The sequence below is a fragment of the Heterocephalus glaber genome, unplaced genomic scaffold (genome assembly GCF_053883595.1).
Source record: "Heterocephalus glaber isolate CG9 unplaced genomic scaffold, H.glaber_assembly_v1.0 deba00001429, whole genome shotgun sequence".
NCBI classification, from domain to species: Eukaryota; Metazoa; Chordata; class Mammalia; order Rodentia; family Bathyergidae; genus Heterocephalus; species Heterocephalus glaber.
Window position 1 is genome coordinate 10,871,151 of NW_028258294.1, and position 25,390 is coordinate 10,896,540.

The 25,390-nt window shown below is 35.6% G+C and overlaps 1 protein-coding gene across 10 annotated transcripts in view; it reads right to left on the reverse strand.

The window, feature by feature from the left end:
• Positions 1-1,524: 1,524 nt before the first annotated feature.
• Positions 1,525-25,390, reverse strand: part of Mre11 (MRE11 double strand break repair nuclease) — a 61,163-nt gene continuing 37,297 nt past the window's right edge. For 6 of the 10 annotated variants that reach the window (XM_087212295.1, XM_087212293.1, XM_087212296.1 and 3 more), the window contains 6 exons: positions 18,751-18,970; positions 17,475-17,558; positions 10,257-10,315; positions 8,895-8,962; positions 7,259-7,334; positions 4,308-4,496 (listed from right to left, as the gene is read on the reverse strand). In XM_087212295.1, coding sequence (XP_087068421.1) covers positions 4,440-4,496; positions 7,259-7,334; positions 8,895-8,962; positions 10,257-10,315; positions 17,475-17,558; positions 18,751-18,970 — 564 coding nt within the window. In that variant the 3' untranslated portion in view covers positions 4,308-4,439. Of the gene's footprint in view, positions 4,497-7,258; positions 7,335-8,890; positions 8,963-10,256; positions 10,316-17,474; positions 17,559-18,750; positions 18,971-25,390 lie in introns of those variants that run through there. The other 4 variants (XM_013069640.3, XM_087212289.1, XM_004838047.3 and 1 more) reach the window with 3 other exon arrangements.

Below are 25,390 nucleotides of genomic sequence, written 5' to 3' on the forward strand. Positions count from 1 at the left end.
ATCACAATCCCCAACTTGAAACTATACTACAAAGCTACTGTGATAAAAACAGCATAGTACTGGCAAAGAAACAGACCTGAGGACCAGTGGAACAGATTAGAAGATGCAGAATCAACTCCAGACACACTCAGCCATCTCATCTTCAATAAAGGAGCCAAACACCCTCACTGGAGGAAAGATAGCCTCTTTAATAAATGGTGCTGGAAAAATTGGGTTTCAACTTGTCAAAGATTAAAACTAGACCTATATCTCTCACCATACACTAAACTAAAATCAAATGGATTAAAGATCTAAATATTAAATCAGAAATGCTAAACCAGCTGGAACAGAGGTTAGGTAGAACTCTTGAAGACATTGATGTAGGAAAAGATTTTATGAACAAAACCTCAGTTGCCCGTGAACTAGCACAAACAATCAACAAATGGGATCTCTTCTTATTAAAAAGCTTCTGTACAGCAAGAGAAACCACCAGCAGTGTGAAGAGACCACACACAATGTGGGGAAAAAAATCTTCACCTGCTGTTCCTGAAAGGTCTACTATCTAGAATCTATAAAGAACTTTAAAAAATCAGACTTCCCAAATTTATAGACCCAATCCAAAAATGGGCATCTGAAATGAACAGACATTTCTCAAAGAAGTAGAAATAGGAAATAAACATATGAAAAAATGTTCCATATCACTGGTCATTCAAGAGATGCAAATGAACACAATGATGAGATTCCACCTCACCCCAGGAAGAATGGCTGCTATTATAAAACCAGTAACAAATGCTGGCGGGGCTGTGGGGAAAGAGGAACCCTACTCCACTGCTGGTGGGAGTGTAGACTGGTGCAACCACTGTGGAAATCAGTATTCAGATACCTCAAAGAACTAGAACGGAAAGTCCCATTTGACTCAGGTATTCCCCTCTTGGGTGTCTTCCCCAAAGAATTAAAAGAATCATACCACAGTGATATATGTGTACCCATGTTCATAGCAGCACAATTTGTAATAGCTAAAACGTGGAAGCATCCCAAATTCCCATCAACTGGAGTCTGGATAAAGAAAATATGTTTTTTTATAAAATGGAGTACTACTCAGCCATAAAAAATGAGAAATTAGAGACATTTATAGCTAAATGGATGCACATTGAGGCCACACTCTTAAGTGAAATAAATAGGACACACATGTGTAAATACTGAATAGTTTCTCTAGTGTGAGAAACTGAAAATGTAAATAAGGACTAAAAGGTATAAGAGATAATGTGAAATAGGAAGAAAAGGGGCAAAGGGGAAGGGGAAGTGGGAGGGGTAGGGGAAAGGAAAGAAGGGAATGGAATTAATATGAGAAAATGAAAAAATGGAAACGTCTTTGTAAATAGGGAGGGATGGAGGGGTTGGAGGGCAGGGGAAGGGGGAAAAAGAAGAACCAAGAGAGATTATGTAAAGGTGCAAATTTCCAATGATGAATGTCATTATAGTGTATACCTAAAATGTACCAATAAAATATAATGAATTTGTAAAAAAAAAAAAAAACTAAAAGAAGAAGAAAAAATATTTTTTATTAAAATATAAAGTAACAAACTTGAAATTAAACCAGCATGGTGACCACAAGTACTTTCACACTAATTCTGGTCATCTGCACAAGAATCATCAGGACTGCATAGCAGCTAAGACAGAAAAAGATCAAGCATCAGCCAACCAGCCGAGGACCCAATGCAGCTCTTTTGGTTAGTTAACTACAATATGCAATTACCAGCCAAGAGCTCTTGAAAATTCACTTTACCACTTCTGACATAAAAGCATCCCAGATTGAATATATTTTATTTGATCTAAAATAAACAATAACATTTAAGTCGCACATTGCTGATGGTTTAAAGGGTTAATAAGGATATGGAAAAATGTGGATACCAAGTATGATGGTATTTACCTTGGTATGAAGACTAGAATATTTAGCTGTACAATATAAAGTTGTAATCCAAAATTTTGGTTTTTTTGGTACCGGGGATCAAACTCAGGATCTTGGGCTTGTGAGGCAGGTGGCAGCACCACTGAGCTAAATCCCTGGCCCTCCAATAATATTTTTTACTAGTCATGCCAGAAGTAATTGGAGAAACATGTACCTTATTGTTCACAAGTTGTATGTGGGGAGAAAAATTATAGGGAAACAGACATTTTGATATGGACTTCAAAGTCTCAATTTTGAAAAACCAAATACATATTACTCTTATAATTTAAAAAGAGCTAAAATCAGATCTAATGATCTGTCATAGGATATACAAATGTGCATGGTAATAACAACCTATGTGAACTAAGATCAAACTAAAATTCTAGTAAGTTCAAAATTTTTAAAAGGAAATAAGGTAAGCAAATGATGAAATGTGGACATTTTCATTCAAGGACAGAAGCTCTCTGAATTCAAAACTAAATTTTTATTATGCAAAACATTGATAATTTTACTGGAAATTAATCTTAAAATGCCACAAAATATTATAAATTAAATGTATGACAGATACAAAAAGGACATCAAATGACTTTAGGAGAAAGTTGCATTAAAATATTTTACATTTTGAAGAAAAAGTATACAGTGGGAGCCTTTTTAAATTCAACTTTTCGAATAAAGAATTTCTCTTTATGAAAACATAAAACATTTTTCTCCTTGAACTTTTATATGTAAATTTTACCAAGCTGGCAATTTCTATAGTGACAAGCTCAACCAGTAAAACATGTAAGGCAATTTACATATAACTTGAGAAGGCTAAACATAGTACTGCTGCATAGATTTAGTATTACTGCATAGATTCTAAATTTGCTGCAAAACTATATATGCTAACTTCTTCATTTGAAAATTGCAGTTGAATTACTGTAACTGCACTTAGAGGTGGGAGCAACACCTTGTGGCAGAGTAAGCACCCTGAGGGACGGAAGTGTGGATGCTCAGCCAGAGGAGCAAACAGTTCACAGGCTCCAGGACAGCAGTGATATTCTAGATTCTAGCGCTTCCATGAACACTCACTTTCCAATTACTTGTTAAATTGTATGACTTTTCTGTATTTACTGTAGGTAGTAAGTATAAAATCTTATGAAAAAATGTTTTACACGTCCCTGAATTAAAGGTCATCTGCTTAGTTGCCTGGCTTTTCTAAGCGGTCTCTTTCCTAGAATTTCCTAGAAGTGCAGTGCATTAACCTGGTATTTGCAAGATAGGGAACAAAGAGGCCAGGAAGAGAATTATTCTTTGGTAAGCATGGAAGGACTCCCTACAAATGTTTTCCTCAGACTATTTTCATCACTTCTCTCTCACAGCCTTCCAAAGCAACTGTAAGTGCTCTGGAATCATCTGAAAGACTTCTACACACCTATATCAAGAGCTCTGAAAATTATCACATAAAAACAAACAATGGATTCTGATGCCTCAATACAGAGAATCAAGGGAATGTGTTACATTTAACTGTGCAACAACATTTAATCAAGAAGGCTTTTCTTTCCCATTTTATTCGCCATATTTCTAGGACACGATGCACGCAACTATTCAATGAATGAATTAGTTGAAGAGTTCCTCCTCTGTAACTGCATGGAATCATTTTCCTCAGCAGCTCACTGCATCATTTTAAATAGATCTTCGCATACTCTAGAGCAATTTTTTAAAGAGAAAAAGCCTCACTCCTTTTTCCCAGGAAGCAGTGAGGGTACTTTAGTGGCCATGCACTGACTCTCAGCCTCACCCAGGAACACATAAGCAACAGCCACGAGCTGACGCTCCCCACTGCTCAGCCCAAGGTGGGGTGCTCTGGGCAGTGAGCTTCAGCAGTTTCACAAAGGAAATCTTACTTTTTACTTTCAGGATATCCAGAACCTCTAGGAAATTATCAAAACTGTGTAAAGGTTAATTTTTTTTTCTTTTGGAGACAGTCTTGCTATGTAGCTCAGGCTGGTTTCGAACTCACATCATTCTCCTGCCTCAGCCCCCTGTGTGCTGGAATTAAAATCATGTACCACCATGACCAGAAGGTTAAATTTCATAAGCTCTTCCCTTCAATTTGGCTAAATGTAATACTGAGATGCTAACATAGTCTTTGATCATGAAGCAGAAATGGATTATAGTGGATTTCTTTTACTTCCTAGTTAAGAACAATCACCAAAGTTTTTACTGAGTAAGATATATACTAACGTGTCAAAAAACATTTTAAATCATATAGAACATCCTCAGATAATAATAACCAGATTAAAAAAGGAGAACCTATACTATATTTATATCTCTAAAATAGGTAAATTATCTTAATAGAGTCATGTGAGTCATGTCCAGGAAATAACACTTATACATCAGATTCTGTTAAGTAAGTCTTCTTCAAATTCTTCAGTTAAGAGCAATAATTTAAAAATCCTCAATGGTAAACTCTTAGCTTGCAATGTTTCAGTTTTTCCTGTATCTTGGAAATCTGGAAGTTTCATTAAATATATTATCTTCTGTTTCTTCTTAAAGAATGAATGCTCATAAAAGGATCATCATCATCTTCCTGAAAGGACATAGAAATGTGAAGTCAGAAACTGCTCCACCCTTCCGTGAGGCAAGACAGACACTTATGGCAAAGTAATATCAGCGGGAGTCACTTTCTCTTTTCTCCTGGGGTAATTTCATTTTTCTGTTTCCCTTATACATGTGAAATATATAAGTCCAATTAAATTCTTAGTGAGCATTAAAAGTAAAAATTTATCCTGTGATGTATGAGTGTGTGTGTGTGTATATATATCTACAATTGTAGAATATACACTTCCTCAGATATTAACCTTAACCAATACAAATGAGATATAGTTAAGCCAGGAAAAAAAATACTCAAACCATGTCTTTTGGTTTGTGAACACCAGCAGTTTTTTTTCACTTACAATTTATTACAGGTGCCTGCTGTTCTGGAAATTCAGCCAAAAAATAATGAAGCCACCTAGTGCAGAGCTAACTCAAAAACAGTTGTAATTCTTAGTTCCCATTATGCATTTAATGCCAGAAGTAGACAGCTATTCTCAAACTGATGCAAAAAATCACCTAGTGAAGCAATCTTTCAAACAGTTTTTTGGAAAAAGAAGCATAAAGTATTATTTCAAGAGTTCCCATGTTGATGGGCTGTACATTATATGTATGGTTAGAATAAAGAGGAATATGAAATAATAACTAAGAAGTTAATTAAAGGGAATGAAAACAACTAACAAACCTCAAATAAGCCCAAGTTACATAAATTGATTATATTCTGCAACTAAATATTCAGACGATAAAAACAAATTTATAGGGCCAGGGATTTAGCTCAGTGGTTCTGCCACCTGCCTTGCAAGGGCAAGGTCCTGGGTTGGATCCCCGGTACCAAACAAACAACAAATTTATAAATTTCAGATTTATGTTTCCATTAAGATAATAAAAGAAATTATTTTCTTGATGTCAGGCCTTACTGGTGGTATTAACAAATTCAAATGTTAACTAAAGTAACAATCTCATAAGAAATGGATGCCTTGAGAACTACAAATTGACTTTCATGATTAAGGCAGCAACTTATTACAGATAAATCCAAAATGAAGTATAACAGAGAATCTGCTAATAGTTCTTCTTTGCAGTCAAACTTTTAACCACATGTATATCCAGATTCCTTGCTCACTTCTTCCTGGAAGCAACATGTCAACATTTCATAGTTACTCTGAGCTCTTGCTGTCATTTTTCTTTGAAGCCTGACTTGTGGCCTCTCAAGCCTTGAAGCTTCTCAAGCTGTTTTAAAATTACATAAAAGACAGATAATAAGAAATATAGAGACAGATCTCTTGCAAATGGGAACAGGACCAAGAGATGGAGGAAGGCAAGGGGAAGGGAATGAGAAAAGAATTAGGATATGTTATATAAACATTCCAACTCCCCACAAGGAATATAATCATTATGTACTGCAAACATATTATAATAAAAAATAAAAATTGAAGAAAATCAGAGCTGATAAAGAAGGCACAAGTCACATGCTAGGATGTGAATGAACCTTGAAGACACACTGCAGAGTGGAATAGGCCAGTCACAAAAAGATAAAGATTATAGGGCCTGGGATGTAGCTCAGTGGTTCCACCACCTGCCTCGCAAGCACAAGGTCCTGAGTTCGATCCCCAGTACAAAAAAAAAAAAAAAAAAGATAAAGATTGTGATTCCACTTATATGAGGTACCTGAAATAGATATTTATAGAAAGAGAAAGTAGAATATTAGATACCAGGGGCTAGGAAAAGAGAGAATAGAGAACTTGGTTAACACAATTATGCCAAAGACGGCAATTTTTAAAATTTCTGCATAAAATTCATGTATGCTACCTAGAAAAATTCAAGGAACAAGAATTTGAAGGAAAAAATTTTACTGTGTTCCATTGTTATGGGCGTTCCAAATAGGGAACGGTAGGCATTTAATGGTTAAGGGGGTATATAGTTTCAGTTCTACAAGATGAAAAAGTTCAAGAATCTATTTTACAACAATGTGCATATATATAACCCTCTTGAACTGTATACTTAATGGTTAAGATGGATTTTAAAAAAATGGCTAGGATGGTAAGTTTTATGTGTTGTTAGTACAATTAAAAAAAAATTTTAATGGAACATAAATAAATGAAAGAGTGATGGGCCTAAGAGAAATACCTTCAAGCAACTTAACAAAAACTTGCAAAAGTCCTTCAAATGGCAATCATGGAGGAAAGGGAAAGGCCGGGACTCTTCAGTCCTGTAGCTTTAATTCAATTTAATTGAAACAGATAACAAAGACAAAGCAAGTCCTTCTTATATTTCTTCCTATTCCTCATTTAAATTAGAGGACATTTTAGTTTATGAATTAACTTTTCCCACACATCTTACTAGACAGCATTTTGGTCAATGTCCAAGTACATTTGTGACATGAAAATCACCACCATGTACCATCTTATATATGAAACACGTGGGACATAGATTTGGTCCTTAATAAGCATTCTATTAAAGTAACATTAAAGCTCTTACATTATCATCACCATCATCTCTTCAAATATAAATGGCAGAAGCTAAAAAAAACTACTCCCATCCTGTTAACTGGGCAAATTACCTAAGAGCTGAGTGAACATTGTATTTTAACAAGCTGCATAATTGCATTGCTGGGCACTCAACACAGTGTTATTTTTTGATTTTTAACATTACAGTTGAAAGGAAGTTTAACTATTTTTAAAAAATAACTTTTAGCAACTAGCTAGCAGCCTCTAACTTACAATTTAAAAAGTTTAAAATTTAACAATATTATTTTATTACCTCTTCTGATTCAAAATCAATCCCCTTAGCTATTTGGCTCTGGGACGTGGGTTTGCTAGCTGATATGCTTGACCACCTGAGGGGAAGTGAAAAGGAAAAGCCAAACACAATGAACTAGGGCATCTATCCAAAATGCAGTTCTAGACAATTCCCTTCCATCTACTTTAGAGGCAATAAAAATTTAATGGTAAGAGAAAGACTTCTGGAGCTAGGGTTTGGATTGCAGCTTTTCCATTTACTAGCTGTGTGGCTTTAAACAAGTTACTTGACTTCTCAGTGCCTCAATTTCATCTGTAAAATGGGGATAATAATTTTTTTAGCAGATTCAGTATATTAATATGCTTAAACACTTAAAACAGTGCCTAATATATTAAGTACCACACAGATTTTTACTTGTTTTCATTACATATTAAAATTTCTCTATTGCCATCCCCCACTTATGAAAATTATGGCAACATTGAAATCTTTTTAATTCAAATCTGTCCTTTTATAACAGGATAAAATGATCTTAGGAAAGACCCATCACTCTCCAGAGCTCTTTCTTCTATCATAATCCACATTCTAAGGAACTAAAACCACTCATAATTAAGGGTCTACATCACAGGATTTCACACATAATTATGTACTAATTCAATCATCTTTTAATGGATTCCAATGGGTTCAACACTTTTCATTACAATCTAAGCTGCCCAAAGGTAGTGACCATATTAAAACATTCATTATGTCTTCCATCAAATCTAATTTAGTACTTCCATATGAAGTAGTAAAAAGGGCTATTGATTATTTTAAGTATTTTCATTAATTGATCTAATTTCATTAGATAAGCAGTTTTCACTCAAAATGTTAATACCTAAAAGAAAATAGCAATATTGAGTCAAGTCAAGCTTAAGAGCATCAGGCAAGAAACAAAAGGGGTAAGAACATGAAAGTATTCTGAAGGCAGAATAAGTCTATATGACCTTCCTTTTAGTGTTTAGCACAGTACTATGTATAATTAAGTATATAAAATATGATAATGAAAAAAGTTGAAATCAATAGTAACAAAACAGAAAATTATTTTCTATTTATTGAGGAAACTGTAAGTCTTTGGTCAAGAAAATCACTGTGTAGGGCCGGGGATTTAGCTCAGTGGCTTCGCCACCTGTTGTGCAAGCGCAAGGACCCGAGTTTGATCCCCGGTACCAAAAAAAAAAAAAAAAAAAAAAAAATCACTGTGTAATAAATACAAAAAGAACTAAAAAATCAAGTTATTTAAAATTCTCTCCCCAGTGCTGGGGCTTAAACCCAGGGCCTCACCCATGTTAGGCACTCCACCACTGAAGTGCAGCCCCAACACCTTTTTAAATGTTGAGAAAGGTATACTAAGTGGCTCGGGCTGGCTTTGAACTTGTGGTTATCCTGCCTCAGAGGCAGGATTTCAGCTGGGATTTCAGGCATATAGATTTTAAGTTATTTAAATTTTCAATAAAAATGCTTGTGATAATGGTGTATCAGGTCTATGAACTAGGCTTTCATCTGTTTTTTCATTTCTCTACAAACTTTAATATTTGAAAATAATTCAAAAGGCATGGAAAAACATATCATTATGAAATTCAGGGTAATTTTCATCTTTTTTTTAAGGAAGTCTCTGACCTACCTTTGATCTGTCTTTGAAGTGGTAGGAAAAATGTCTTCTTCCTCATCTGATTCATCTACCTCAATCACCTAAGGGGAGGGAGGGAAATAAAACAAATAGTTTTCCTGAGAATGGAACACCTGAATAAAAAATGAATTAAATAACTGAATTACAATGTAGCTTTTTTTCCCATATACAAAAAAGTCACGAAAGAGCCAGGAAACAAGTAAGCAGCAATTATTAACACAAAAGCCCATCTGACCCCTCCAGTGTGCCTCTTCATTCACAAGTAGTGTTCTATACTGGGATCTTCTCTCCTGGCCATCTCCGGAGCCTGGGACCTAAAGAACACTTAGATTGGTGAGTGACTCGCATAGGCTGGAGTATAGCTGTGTCCTGTGATTTTCTTCTTGGGCTCTGATGAGGAATTAACTCCTCAGTGTTCTAAACGCATGAGGTATCAGACCATGTGGGAAGTACTAGATATCTTACAATTGCATTTATCCCTCTTAAATACCACTTGTTAGTGTTAAGATCCAACAGCAATATTTCTGATTTTCATTCCATCATCCAAATACTAAACATTCCTCTACATTTTTTTTTATGTTATTTTGACACCTGGCACATGCATGTGCTGTCTTTATCTGATGTGCAAATGAGGATGAAGCCTAGGATAGAACCTAAGGCCAAGCAAGCAGCTAAACATCCTGCAATGCATCAGACATTCCTTCACAAAAAAGAATCATCAGGGACGGGGGATTTAGCTCAGTGCCTCTGGCACCTGCCTTGCAAATGTTCAATCCCTGGTACCAAAACAAAAGAAAAGAAAACAAAAACAACCCCAGCCCACAAAAAAGAATCATCTGATCTAGAATGCTAATGGGGTTGCCACTGAGAAACTGTTATGGGAGGAGTATTTGCTTGGAGTTAAGACACACAGAATTTGAAAGTGAGGTAACAGGAGAATCAAGTCCCTACAGGACTCTTTCTGGAATCTAAAGAACCAAAGGCCCATGCTAAGTCTACAGCAGAATTCAAAGATCCTATGACCGTTTATTCTGCCTTGAGTCTACACTGATATAGACTCTATACGTAAAGAACCTGCCTTCAAGAGTAGTATTCCATGCCATTTGGGTTCGGCCTTGTTATCCTTAAAAATATTACTGTATGTAAATACTTAACAGGTTTCTAAGACTGTAGACCATTAGTATAAAAAAATAGAAATAAGAAAAATAACCCCTAGTCTTCCTCATTGTAGATAACTGAAATCAGCTTTAATGTCCCATATTTTTTCCTCTTTTACTTTGTAAGTCAAGGAATTGACAACTCATGATGCAGGAAACACAAGTTTATTAATACAGAACCTATAAAACTTTTTCTTACCTCTGAATAATTCTTAGTAGCAACGTTGCGGGAGGGCTGCTGTCTTGAAGATTTAAAAGCTAGAATGTAAAACATGACATAATTCTTAAAATAGAAAAATCTATACATTTCCTTATCTGACTGCAAAAACCCATGATGATCACTTATAAAATCATTTATACTTTTTAAAATCAGAAGAGACGTGGAATTATATGTTCATTCAATGTCTAGCTGTTAAGTCTCATGCTTTCAGTTTATTCAAATATAGTAACAAGCAGTATTCATAAATAGACCCACATTTAAATACTTTATTATAAAATACCGTAAGGATAAAATATGACCACCCAGCCAACTGAACCACTAGCTAATGAAGGTAAGCCTCCTAATCCCTTCCTTTTTTTGTAGTTAATGATAAGTTTTCTGTGGCTACATTAGGAGCTTTCTCATTCTCTTCTACCTTAGTACCAACATCCAGTCTCTTAAAAAAATATACCAGGCGGAATTCTACACAGCATTTTATCTTTCACTGCATGACAAAACTTGCCTTTGAATACTTACTTTTTTTGCTTTGGAAACTTGGAAGTTTAGCTACCTCTTTCTCTTTTCCCTTATTTTTCCCTAAGATCAAAGCCTACATTTCAAGTAGCTTATTGAATTTATTTTCTTATAAGCCTTGCCAGTTTGCTAATATCAAATATATCTTCCCAAGACAACCCCAACCTAAACAAGGCAAAGAAGGAAAGAGGATTAGAAAAACCAAACATCCAAAGAATCCTTCAGAGCCCAAAATTCTTCGAAAAGGAAAACCTGAGGAATCATTCTACCTTGCCTACATTTATCATTTCTTCATGTTTGCTGTTTCAGGTTCTACCCCAATCTTGTAATGTTCATCTGAGAGAAGAGATGAAAGGCAAAAGTTCTTACCTGCTTTTTCAATTATTGTTCTTACATCCTACTTTACTAAAAAGGTTAGACTAGGCAAATGAATAGAAAAACTAGTGATCAGAAGGCTTTCAAAGAATATTTCTAGTTCATATTTATTCAATGTTTGCTCAACTCTTTGATCTTTGTAAACAGAAAATCTTTCTTTCAATCCCCAGTGGATGGTAAAAGATGAATTTGCAAAATTAACTTTGTGAAATAAGTTATGAAATAATTAACTTTATCAGAAAAGTAAGCACTATGTTTTGTCGGGGAGGTAATATATTATGGTGGTTAAGAGGTCTGGTTTGGAGTTACTCACTTTGATTTTCTTTTCCTTGACTATGGCCACATTCCTTGGCTTCTTGAAATCTCAATTTCCTCACCAGTAAAAAAGCATTAGTACTTCACGCACACAATTGTGGAAATAAAGAGGTATTTAATGCAAATTGCTCTGGCAAGCGCCCACCAGGCAGTAGGCATGCACACACAGGAGACTGTTAGTGGCAGGAAATGTAGCAGCAGCAGTGGAACTCATTCATCAACTACACATAAAAGCAGGGGCTGCAGAGGTATCTTTTATTTGCTCAGCCGCCACTCTCTGCACAATAACTTCAATGGAAAAATTTGGGATGCCAACTCTTACTAACAACTGCTGCTGGCCAGAAGTGTAATTTCCACCTTTCTCAACAAAATTTCAGTAGGACAATAAATCTCCATATTCCATGGAGGTTGTTGTAATAGAATTTGGCCTTTTTTTATCTCTTCAGTCCTCCATTTGTAATGGGTATCTAGAAGCTATAGTTTTAATGCTACTTCTGTCCCAATATGATGACAAATAAGCTAGTGCCTCATGGTTATTTTGTTAAGACTTAAAAAACACCAAATCGTAACTTGATAAAAATGTTTCATGTGTTCATATTAAAAAATTAGTTTTTTAAAAGCCCATATTGGAAGTAATCAGTTAAATTAGCAAAACCCTTACATCAAATCAGTTAGATGAAGGTAAATTTAAAGCAGTAATATATGTAACAATTCATCTTGGATTTGGGTTATAGCTTTAGAGGTAGTGCTTGCCAAGCACGTGTGAGGGCCTGGGATGGATCTCCAGCATCACTGAACAAAACAAGTATATACCATCTACCTTCATAAATTTATTGTAAAACTGCCACTAATACAGCAGTAGCAACCACCTACTGAGTTTTTACTAGATGCTATTCTGAGTACTATATATACTTAAGTTTACTTAAAATAATTATCCCTTGAACTAGTACCACATTGTTAATTTTATAGCAAGAGATCTGAGGCTTACTGAATAACCACAATCTATTGTTTTTGTTTTTTTTTTTGTACCAGGGATTGAACGCAGAACCTTGTGCTTGCAAGGCAGGCACAGGCCACTGAGCTAAATCCCCAGCCCAACCACAATTTATTCTTACTGAAGGCCTAACACGTGTAGTTTCTGTACTAGGTAACTCTCATGCATTTTCTTAGCAATACTCAACACAGCCCCAGGAGGTGGAAGCAACCACTAGCCCATCTTACAGACAATGATACTGAAAGTTATTAAAGATGGAAAGCTTAAGTAATCTGCTGCAGGACACACAGCTAGTAAACTGAGGAGTTAGGATTCAAACCAAGGTCTTTCTTGACTTTATAACCACTCTCTCAAACCTTTATGCTATATAATCTCTAAATGATTTTCATCCTGTCATTTTCAAGCATTTAATGAGCACTCTGGCACTGTGCCAGACACACTGAACAGTGACAAGCAAGAATGACTCAGCCCTGTTCTCACAGTGCTTACTATGTGAGAGCACCAGACTGGACTGAACCCAGCCTGACTCCAGAGCTGGTTCTTAACCACAATGTTATGCTGCACAAGGCACCACAGTAAGGCTTTAGCCTAGAATACAATTCAGAAAATCTGAAGCTTTATATTAATTTGGTTTACTGACATAGCCTCTTTTCCAGATGAATATTATTGCTGAAAAAACTGACATCAGGCTAATTTGTAAAGCAGTGTAACTGGTCTCTTGTATTTCTACACAAAAAGCACCTTTATTCCACCCCAACAATAGGTAACAGCAGTAGTCATTAAAGGATGCTTTTGAAAGCATCACTGCATAATGGTTCTAAAAAGAACTGATGTCAAAAAGTAAAAAATGTTTTCTAAACCCCTAAGACAGTCCTCCACACAAATGGAAGCACCTTTGAATTGAAACATGAGTTTCAATTTATAAACAAGGATAAGATAATAAATGAGATTCAACAAACCATTCATTGTAAGCTAAGTTATACAGACCCTTCTGCTGAAAACAACCCAAGCTGCTACTGCAAATATTAAGAAAAAAATTTCCCAATGACATTTGAAGAGCTGATCATCTGATCATATAATAAAGAATTATAGGGCCAAAGCTGAAGAAAAGTTGGAAGCCAGAAAAGCAAGCGGTCCCTTTCCCTGAGGACACCTGTCATTCAAGGAAAATGTTAACACTGGCTGTGAGAGCCTTAGAGAAGAAGGGAGGGAGCTGCCTGCCAAAGTGAAAGCTCCTTCTATTTCCTACTATAAATGAAGACCCTCACTGGTTAAGGAGACAAACAAGATTTCATAGGCACTTGTTATCACACTGGTCCAGATAACCCTCAGTTTATACAATATCTAATTTAAAGTGATTTAAGATTTGAGGTACCCTAGAAGCCTCAAAATGAGCTTCACCCAATATCTCAAGATTATTCCTATAAGTTTCTAAGAACAACAAATAGCAAAGTATGCAAGAAAATAAGTCATGACAAAGGAAAACCAACCAACAGAAACAAATCAGAAACAGTGGAAAAAGGCCGAAAACATCCCAATATTAGGTTATTATTAAGCACAAAGCACAAAATAAGTATTTTTACTTGGCGCATACAAAAAATTAAAGATGGGCTTAAAAACATCAGCAGGGAATTTTAAAAAATTATTAGAAATGAAAGATCGCTGGGTGTGGTGGCACACACCTGTAATCCTAGCACTTGAAAGGTTAAGGCACAAGGATTAGAGAGAGTTCCAGGCCAACTAGAACTACATAGTGAGTTCCAAGGCCAGCCTAGAATACACAGCAAGACCCTCTCTCAACGCCCCTACACCAAAAGACATTTAAAAATTCAAAAGATAGTTTTTAGAATAGATAAGTTAGAATACTGATCAGGTATAATTATTCAGAATGTAGCACAGGAAGAGAAAACAAAGTATGAGAGAAATTAAGTCCTGGGAAGATAAAAAAGGATCTTATATTTATTTAACTAAGGACCCAGAGGGAAGAGTAAAATAACAAAAGAGACGTAATATCTGAAAGGATAACAATGAAGAATTTTCTCGAAATAACAGAAGACACCAATTCACTGATTTATGAAGCCCAATAAATCCTAAACAGGTTAAAAAAGAATTCCATTATTTAGATTTATGGTAGCAAAACTACAGCACACCAAAGACAGAAAACTGAGGGGAAATAGATTACTTTAAAAATGTTGCAAGCTTAACTAAGACCTGATGTCTAAACAACAATCGATGGAAACAAGAAGATTCAATTAAAGTGATTAATTCTACCCTTTGGTGTCAAGGAATATGTCACAAAAAACAAACCAGGAGAAGGAAAGGCTGGTTGGACTAAGGTAAACACAGGTAATCTACAACCTATAACCCTGTCACTTGCAGGCCAGCCAACTTTTAGTGGTTAACATGCAATTCTAGAATTTACTCACTTTCACCCTAAATTGGGTTTATCACATTTTCCTGAATCTCAGATTTGATATGTTGTGTCATGTACAAAAATATGTTGCATTATATCCAAAGTGATCCACTGATATTCTTTTTGCTCTTTCATCTCCTTCCTTAAAAATATTTTTTATTAAAATGAAATTTACGTGTCATAAAGTTAATTATTTAATGTTAAAACTTCAGGAGTTTTTAGTATAATCAGTGTTGTACAATAGCACTCCTGCTTAGTTCTCTATCTTTAAGATTCCAAATAATGTGTAACTAATGACTAATTTGCTGTTAATTACTACTGTATTGTAGCTAATTTCCAAGTTTTCACCTGTAGGATTTTATTGGGTTCTTTCAAAAATCTTTATCTTTAATGTTTTTAATTATACACTGAAATTAACATTGAAATTAAGACCACAGTTATTTTAACGGTTATGACTGATGACTTCAGTATCTGTAGCTTCAGGCATTAATTTAGTTATTGGAATTTTGTTCATTTTTAATTTGTATTTTCTTGTTATGTCTTATGTTACACATTACAATCATATTTTGTGTATGTGCGAATTATGTATATACGTCACATATGAAAAAAAGAATAAAGATTCAGCGAAATCATTAAACAGTTATTTCTAAAAAAAAAAAATTTACTCACTTTCTACTTTCTTTTTCTTTTTTTCACAGCAACATTTCATAAATTCCTATTACAGTATATGCCAGGCTTTTTGTTCCATTTTCTCAGAATCATTAAGTACAGTACTGATTACCATTTCCAGTTTACATGCAAAATAACTTAGGACAGTGAGTGGCTTGTCCAAAGCTACAGTGCTTTTCAAAGTTGAACTCAGACTGGATCCTCTATAATATACTATACTGCCTTTTCTCTCTTTTTTTGCCCTTCTTTGCCTTTGTATTCCACCTATCAGGAATGAAATAGCAACTTTTTAAATGTTCTTCTCTAAATGGCAATAAAGACAAGCTTCTGAAGTGAAAAGCTAAGGATCTTAGGGGGTTTTCTGAAGCACTGAATAATATTTGAGTAAAAAGATAGCAATAGAACTTCTGGTAAGAAGATGCCTTGTGAGTCTCAAATAATTTGATGTTTGTGTCCTTTCTCTAATGTCAGATGTGATTCAAGAAAGGATGAAATTTCCTTTAAGGGAGTGACAACATTTCCTTCTAAGGCAGCTTATTATTTCATTTTTATATTAATTAGGCAACTGTGTAACAGATTCCTCTTCTAAGAACCAGTAACTAGGTTTCTAATCTTATCCTGCTTTTGAAACTACAAGGGATGATCAAAATATATGGTGAATGGTTAAATTTTTAAAAATAAACTTATTAGTGTAAAAGGCACATTGCCATTAATCCCCTCAAAATACTTCCCATACACATTTCATAAATACCCTATTCTCACCACTTTCTGAAGCAGTTCTGGAAGTCCTCTTTTTTTTTTTTTTTTTTTTAAGTACTGGGGATATAACGGGACCTTGCGCTGGCAAAGCAGGCGGCGGAACCACTGAGGTAAAACCCCGGCCCTGGAAGTCCTCTTTCTGAGTACCTTTATGATGTATGACCAAAAATGCAGTGAGTGCTGCTGACCAGTGTCACACAATGGAAAAGCAGGCTCATAAGAACATTATGGTGTGTCCCATCCACCTAATTCAATGGATCTGGCACCATCTGACTTATGGCTCATCCTGAAGTCAAAATGACCATGAAAGGTAAGCATTTTCAATCAATTCAGGACATCAAGGCAGCTGCGACAGCACAACTAAAGACACCAAAAAGGACTTTTACAGCTGCTCCAGAAAGTGGCAAGAACAATACAATGTACATTGAAAGTGAGGGGGGAGAATTCTGAGGGGGATTAATGGCAATGTCCTTTACCATAATGTTGTTTTAAATTTAAACATTCGTGTATTTTTAGACCATACCTTATAATACCATGGTCAACTATTGGCTGTGTTCAGAAAATATGGGATCAATCAAGTCCTAGTACTGACTAGTCATGGGACCTTGGGTGAGTTTCCCATTTTTTCAAAGCTTCAATTCCCATTTCTGTAAAACAGATAATTTAAATACCTACCATACAGAACTGTGTAGAAGTACTTCAAAATATTAGCTATTATTGATACTATTAGTAGTTTTATCAATCAGGACAAACTGGTTTAGCTCAGTTCCCTTAGCCATAAAATGAGGGAGTGAGCTAAGTTGTTCTTAAGTCTTCCAAGTCTATCCTATCAGATAATCAACTTATATCAGTGTTTGAGGCATTTCCCATCCACCTCTATTCAGTCTCATTGCTTTATTTTTCTAAACATTCATTATTCCTGTGTCACAGGTAAAAGTAACAATATTTGTCTTAAAAACCATTAAAGCTTACTAACTGTTGAATAGCTCTGATCTGTGCCAAAAATCTTATAAAGAATAATGTATCTGGTGATCTTAACTGTCAAGACTATAATGACTACAGCACAAATAAATGAGGGATACAAATGGAGATTTCTTCAGTCTTCTTATGTTGGAATTTATAAATAATGGCTAGATAATAGTCTGCAGCTTGTACTCACCATCTAAGATAGACATATTTCTGGATGTTGACACAGTGGTCCTTGAGCTCCTGCTTCGAGTAAAGGTATTCAGGCCAGTGCCTGCTAGAAGAAAAACAAGCAGTTAATATACAATCTCTAGGGACTTTTTTTTTTTGGTACCGGGGATCAAACTTGGGTCTTTCCGCTTTCAAGGCAGGCAGTGGAACCACTGAGCTAAATCCCCCGCCCTCTAGGGACTTTTTTAATAGCACCTAAACAAGGCGAGAGCTAGATAAAGTTATGTCAAAACAGTTCATAAAAATCCAAAGGCATTTATAAGAAGAACATCTAGAGTCTGGTCGATTTTCAGAGGCTATTCTTTTAGGCTACATCTTGATTCACATTTGTCCAATTAAAATTTAAGGAAAAATTTTGTGAATGTAAGGATAAAGAAAATAATCATCATTAGAAAATGGAAATTTCTTTCCCTGGAGATTTTAAACTAAATTACTATTCATTTTACCACCTTAAAATTCAAATGGATTTGGGCCAGGGATTTAGCTCAGTGGGGCTGCCGCTGGCCTCAAAGCGTAAGATCCCAAGTTCAATCCCCGGTACCAAAAAAAAAAATTCATATGGATTTTATGAAAACAATTAAAAATTTATAATGTACATCAGGAAGCAACTGTCCATTTTCTATTGTTCATCACATTAAATACAGTGATGATGATTAAGGCTAATGATTGCCTTTAGAAATGAAATTGTTTTCAGGTAGTTTTCCTTTTAAACAAATTTTATGGAGACCATTTTACAAGCATGTATTTTCTTACGAAAGCAGTAAGAATCACTGTTATGATCTGGAGAGGATATTAGCTAGACATTTTTCTTAACAACTGGCTAGAGGTGTAGCTCAGTGGTAGTGCACTTGATCAGAGTGGATGAGGCCATGGGTTCGATCCCTGGCACCACAAAAAAAAAAAAAGAAAGAAAAACAATTCATATTTATCTATTATTATTTTATACATGTGAAAGTATGACTAGAAAAGTACTACTATAAGAGAAACACAATGAAACATTTAAAACATAGGTTATGAACAATTAAAACTCTATGTTGCAAGTGGCCATTCAAAATTCATTTAAGTCAAGGTACATGTTAGAACGGTATTAAAGACTTCGTACAGTATAAAAATAAATTTTTAAACAACTGTGTCTTAGAAACCAAACTTCACAATTCAATTCTGATTACAAGATGCAATTCTTCATTTCCCACTCAACTTTCAAGTGAGAAGTATGCAAGACAGCAGTCAGTGCTAACCTCTGCCTCTCTGAGAGCCTCCTCGGGGGGCCAAGTTCTGCCCTCTGCCTCCTCTTTGCCCTCGGCCTCGCCCCCTCCCTCTGCTGGGTGCTGTGGAGATGCTGTCATCAGAGTCATTTGCCATCTGTTCCGCAAGATCCATACTCATGAGGTCATCAGCACTGAAGGCAGAAGCAGAGTCCTCTGACTGGGATCTGAGCGCTCGGGCCCTACTCATAGCCTGTACACGGGGTTGGGGTAAAGCACTCATTAGTGAATAATGCAGTACCCTAACAGTTAATTTAGCCATTCAGATAAACATTTAACATTGTCAAACCACCTACATCATTATTTTTCACTAATCACACTACAAAAATATAAAGGAGAATTACCCTACCAATCATATTCAATTATATGTCAGATCAATTTACAATACTACCTGTAAAACAACACCTTTTTAAAAGGTTTACCAACAGGGACAGGGATTTAGCTCAGTAGTTCTGCTGCCTGCCTTGCAAGCAAAAGGACCTGAGTTCGATCCCCAGTTCCAAAAAAAAAAAGGAAAGGGTTATCAACAAAACTGAATTTGACAGGATCAAAATTTTCAGAACTGGTGGGAATATTGACAATCATCCTTAATTGAATACCACATTTCTAAGACACTATCAGTATTTGAGCTACTTTTTAGAATGGGCTCTTAATAAACAAGACAACTTAGAAACAACAGCTGTTATCTCTGGGTGGTGAAATTCTAAGGTGCTTTTGTTTCCTTTATGATTCTTGAATATTATAAATTTTATACAGTACACCTTTTTAAAACATTTTTATATAACTAGAAAAAACATGAACCATCTCTTACAAATATATATACTTACATAAAAAGAACTGAAGGCCTGAGAAATAATAACTCTTAGAACTAAGAATATATAACTTTTTTTTGGTACCGGGGATCGAACTCGGGTCCTTGCGCTTGCACAGCAGGCGATGAAACCACTGAGCTAAATCCCCAGCCCAAGAATATATAACTTTTTAATTTTATTTTTTAAAAATCTGGAAAAAAGAAGTTTGAGACAATCAAATATTCTAACTCATTAACAGTAGAATAAAAGCAATTCTTCCTTGATTCCTCTACTTAAAACAATCAAAACGTAACAAGGATAAGCACACTTAAAACACATTTTTAATAATACTAGAAATAGTTCCAACTCCCAAACACACAATCAATGAAGAACAGTAAATGAATATGATGAATATTTGACCTAGCTTGGAAGGAAAACTAAGGAGAGTTAGGAAGGTTAGAGGTCTCCACATTCATGCATACATTCCAAGATACCATACAATGCCGTTTCTTGCTAGGAAAGACTCATTTTAGGTCTTAACCTAGATGACCAGAGCATTTCTAAGGTCTGTGATACCATAAAGCAAAGAGAGGTAGAGCTAAATGAGGAGATGGAGGAACAGGGCAGGCAGAGTAGAAGTGGGAGTGAAGTGTATTCTGGGAGGGGTGGGTTAAGTTAACTCAGTATTCAAAAAGGAAAAATAAGACTTGTAATCTATGTAACTTAAAAAATGAAGAACTTAGGGCCAGGGATTTAGCTCAGTGGTGTGGCCGCCTGCCTGGCTCACAAGCACAAGGTCCCTAGTTCAATTCCCAGTACCAAAAAAAAAAGAACAACTTAAATGGATCCAAGAAAATACAGATAACATTAACAGGCTAATTACAAAAGAAAAAATTGAGGAAAATGTTAACAGAATGACACCCTCCCAAAAAAGACCACAACCAGCAAGTTTCACAGGTAAATTTTACATTTTCAAAGAACAAATCATTCACTACTATTTAACAATGCCACAGCCCAAAGAAGGAAAGCTTTCAAATGCTTGAGAAGCTAGCATGACATGGTACTGACAAAGCTGCCTGCACTAAAAGAAAATTACAGCATCTTACCAATATGATAACAACGAAGAGAATACAGGAGCATATGGAAGATGACTATGTCATTACCAGGGAGTTTACAAAGTGATACAGGATGAGTCAGTAATAGGATAGATATTATTAAATTCATTATATTAAAAAAGGGAGAAAAATCCACATTAATCTGCTGAGATGCCAAAAAAGGCACTTAACTTTTCAGCCATTCCTCATTTAAATAAACTTCAGGAATGGGTGAATGCTTCCTCTACATGGCAAAAACCCTAAACATGCTATAGCAATATCTGTACAATGAAGACAGAACACAAGTGTGTTTAAGTGAGTGTCTCTACAAATCAATTAGGTAAAGACTACCCTCTATTAAAGGAAGGGGGCCAAAGAGGTGAACAATGTTTCATTTAAATGACTTATAAACATAAGAACTGTTCAGATTCACTAGTTTAAGAAGGAAGTACAAATTAAAAGCAGCAATGAAAAATAATCTTATCTCTTGGATTCCTAAAGATCAAAAAATGCAGTAATACATTATGAAGGCAAGATTCTGGGGAAATAAGTGCTGTCAAATGTTAGTTAAAAATTGGTATGATATCTTTGGAGCAATGAGGCAGTATCTGATAAAATTTAAAAATTCATATGTCTTATTATGCTTTCTATTTCTTGGAATGAATTACCATTATTTCCAAATTTAACAGTTTTCTCTGGGTCCAAATAATGTATCTTTATTTTTACCATTTCAATCATTGCATTCAAATATCATTTAATCTATCTTTTCTATACAACAGATTTTGGAGTTTACTGATCGCTAAGACGCTTTCATTATCCCACACTTAAACTCTATACTTATTCAACAATAACTTCCCGTTCCTCACTTCCCCAGGTTCTGGTAACACTACTCTTTCTGTCTGAATGAGTAGCCTAAGCACCTCATGTAAACGGAAGAAATCATGTAATATTTGACTGTCTGCATCCACTCAGCATAATGTTTTGAAGTTTGATCTGTTGTAGCATGTATTTGAAATTTTTTTTTTTTTTGGTACCAGGGATCGAGCTCTGGACCTTGCACTTGCAAAGCAGGTGGCAGCAGAACCAGGTGGCGGCAGAACCACTGAGCTAAATCCCGGGCCTACAATTTTGTTCTTTTTAAAGACGTACTAACATTTATTCCCTTGGAAGCAGACACTATATTTTGTTTATCCACTCATTTGTTCACAGACATTCAGGTTGTTTCAATCTTTTGGCTACTGTGAATCATGCTGCTATGAACACTGATGTATAAGTATCTACTGAAAATCCTTGCTTTCTATTCTTTTGGTTATATATTTATACGGGGAAATACAAGATTCATGGTAATTCTGTGTTCAATTTTCATAGGAACCACCATACTGTTCTGCAAATTAGCTACATTATTTTAAATCCTAGTAGCAATGTACATGGGTTTCAATTTCTTCATAATCTTGCCAATATTTGTTGTCTTCTGTGTGTTTAATAGCCATCCAAATGGTGTGAAGTGTTATCTCACTGTGGTTTCAATTTGTTTTTCTCTACCAATCAGTGATGTTCAGTATCTTTGTTGATTGGTCATTTGTAAATCTGTGAAAAAATGCCTATTCATGTCCATTTTTTGAATTGAGTTTTATTAAGTTTTAGAAGTCTCTTCAATGCACTGTGGGCATCTGATATATGATTTATAAATATTTTCTCCATTCTGCAGACTACCTTTTCACTCTGCTCATAGTGCCTAGCATAACATTTTAAAAAAAGAGTATTTAGCTGGGGATTTAGCTCAGTGGTTCCGGCACCTGCCTCACAAGCACAAAGTCCCAAGTTCGATCCTTGGTACCAAAAAAAAAAAGAGTATCAACCCTCCCTCAAATTCAGATAGAAAAATAGTCAAAATAGATCAAAGAACTAAATACTAAAGCAGAAACAACTTGCTGGAATATAAAAGTTAAAACTCTTGAAATCATAGGCATAGGCAAGGACTTTCTGAACAGAACCCTGGTTCCACAGCAGATAGTACCAAGAATCAACAACATGAGCTAACAGATTAAAAAGCTTCTGGTTCAGCAAAAGAAATCGCCAACAAAGTGAAAAGAGGGAATGAAAAAAGAATTAAGATGTATTATGTACATATACCAACTCCACACAAGAAATGTAAACGTTATGTACTGCAAACATGTTCTAATTTAAAAAATAAATAGTAAAAGGCCACATAAACTCAGAGCCCCAGATCAGACTAACAGTCTTTATATTTTTAAAGAACTTTTGAAAAACAAAACAAAAAACTAGTATATGTGATAGAGATTTATATAGCCTGTAAAACCTAATATTTACTGTTTGACCCTTTGATTCAGTGTGAACTTATAATAAAACAGTTGAGTTTTCTTCTCTGTGAAAACCTTTAAAGTACAATTTTTTTTTTAAATGGAAGGACAAATATTTTGTCTTTTGTTTAAATAATTTAAGCAGGGTACTGAAATTCATATTCTGAGCTAAATGATTGTTATGACTTGTGTCTAGATGTCTTCCCAAAGCCTCGTGCTTTCTGAGAGGTGGTTGAATCTAGAGTTTGTGATTGATTCATCGTGGGGCTAGGCCCGAGGGCACTGGGATTATGGGCCCAAGTGCTCCCTGCCCTAAGCAGTCTGAATAAGATAAAAGGGGCAGCAAGAGGCTGTGACGATCTCTCTTGTTGCTTCCACTACCTCTCTTGTTGCTGCTGTCTTCCATCGCCATATACTGTTGCCCCTCTGCCACTCTGCCTTGGAGCCAGCCGATTATGGACTGAAACCTCTATGAACTGTGAGCTAAATAAACCTTTCCTCCTTTAACTTTGGGTGTCTGGTATTTTCTCTCAGCAACAAGAGAAAAGTAACTAAGACAATGATTTTACAGAGATATGAGTTATATCTTGGGAAAGTATCAAACTCTTTTACCCAAGTTCTAAGTAGTATGCTGGGGCTAAACAAATTTTTAACATGCTATATCCTGTTGAAAACTTACCAGTGCTATGGCTTGAATGTGTCCCCCACATTTTGTGTCGGAAACTTAATGCCCTTAGTCATGTTAATGGTACTGAGAGGTGAGACCTTCTGAAGGTTACTGGGTCATGATGGTTCTGCCCTCATGAAGGTACTAATCCATTCATGGATAATGAATTAATGGGTTGTCAAGGGAGTGGGTTTCACCATCTGACACCCTCTATTATGTCATAACCCAACACGAAAGATCCTCAACAGAGATGCTCCCCAGATGTCTGACTTCACAGCTTCTAGTAATGTGAGCTGAATAAATGTCTCTTCTTCATAAATTACCGGGTCTCAGGCATTCTGTCATAGAAACAGAAGATAGACTGATACCTAGGAAGGCCTGGTTACCTACAAGTCTTCCAGCTAAAAATCTAAACTCATCATTCTTTGCTCTGAAAGACAGTCATTTGAAATATGTCATACACTTTCCTACCTTCTTTATATAATCTGTTCATCATTTTTACTGATAGTGCTGGAAAATGAACCCAGGGTGTCACACATGCTAGGCAAGTGCTCTACCACTAAGTCATACCCTCAGCCCCTACTCTTATCCTTTTTAAAAGATTAATAAAGGGCCAGGGATTCAGCTCAGTGGTGCTGCCACCTGCCTCAAAAGCGAAAGGTCCCGAGGTGGATCCCAGGTACCAAAGACAAAACAAAAAATAAAATAAAATATTAAATTGAGGTCTGTGGCTTCAAACCCAAAGGATCCACTATAAACAAAATTTCTGTAATCTGTTAAATTAAAAGAGTTAATCAAGATTAAACCAGATGATTCAAGAACCAGGAACTATTTCTTTCTAGCATGCATTTTTACCATTTGGCAAATTCTTTTTTATTTTAAGAGCATCTTATAAGATGAATACAAATGTAATAAATGTGGTACAGACCCCTACTCTATTGTTTCTTCCCCTTAACTTCCAAAAACAGTCTATAAACGGCAGCTGTGAGGTGCCTATAATCCCAGCACTCAAGAGGAGGCTGAGGCAGGAAGATCTATCAAAAAGAATTCAATAAATATTTTCTTTAGACAACTGTCTTTCACTTACAAAACTGAAAATATCTTGTGGACACAGACCATAGCTTTTTCATATTCATATTTCTAATTAAAAGCAGACTGTCAACCCATAGTTATGAAAAATATCTGCTGATTGAAAGCAATCAGGACAAAAATCTAAGAGTTAAATAATTTATATAACAATTGCTAAATACTAGATGGCAACCATAAAACACTAGAGACCATCAGAAAACAAGTATATTTCAGCCAAGACAGAGGCCCAAAACTTAAGTAAGTGCTTCCTAACTTCTTGTTCCTAACATACAAAGTGATAGACAAGACAAGCGATGATGGTGTCTAAGGTAATTTTAACATTTTAGAATGGGCATGGAAAGAAAATCTACTTACCCACCCCAATAGGGCAAGAGTTTATATTATGTAGATAAGATGCTCTGATAGCAACTAGATATTAATTTTAAAAGGCTATTTTTGTGGGCTGGGGATTTAGCTCATTGGCACCACACCTGCCTCGCAAGTGCAAGGTCCTGAGTTCGATCCCCGGTACCAAAAAAAAAAGCTATTTTTGTAAATGTCCTCCTATCAAGCGCTTTAGACAAGAACAAAATCAAAAGGAGTAACAATAAGAATACCTGCAGGCTCAAATGAAATGAATCAAAGGCAGCCTTCCGCAGCCAACCCCTGCTT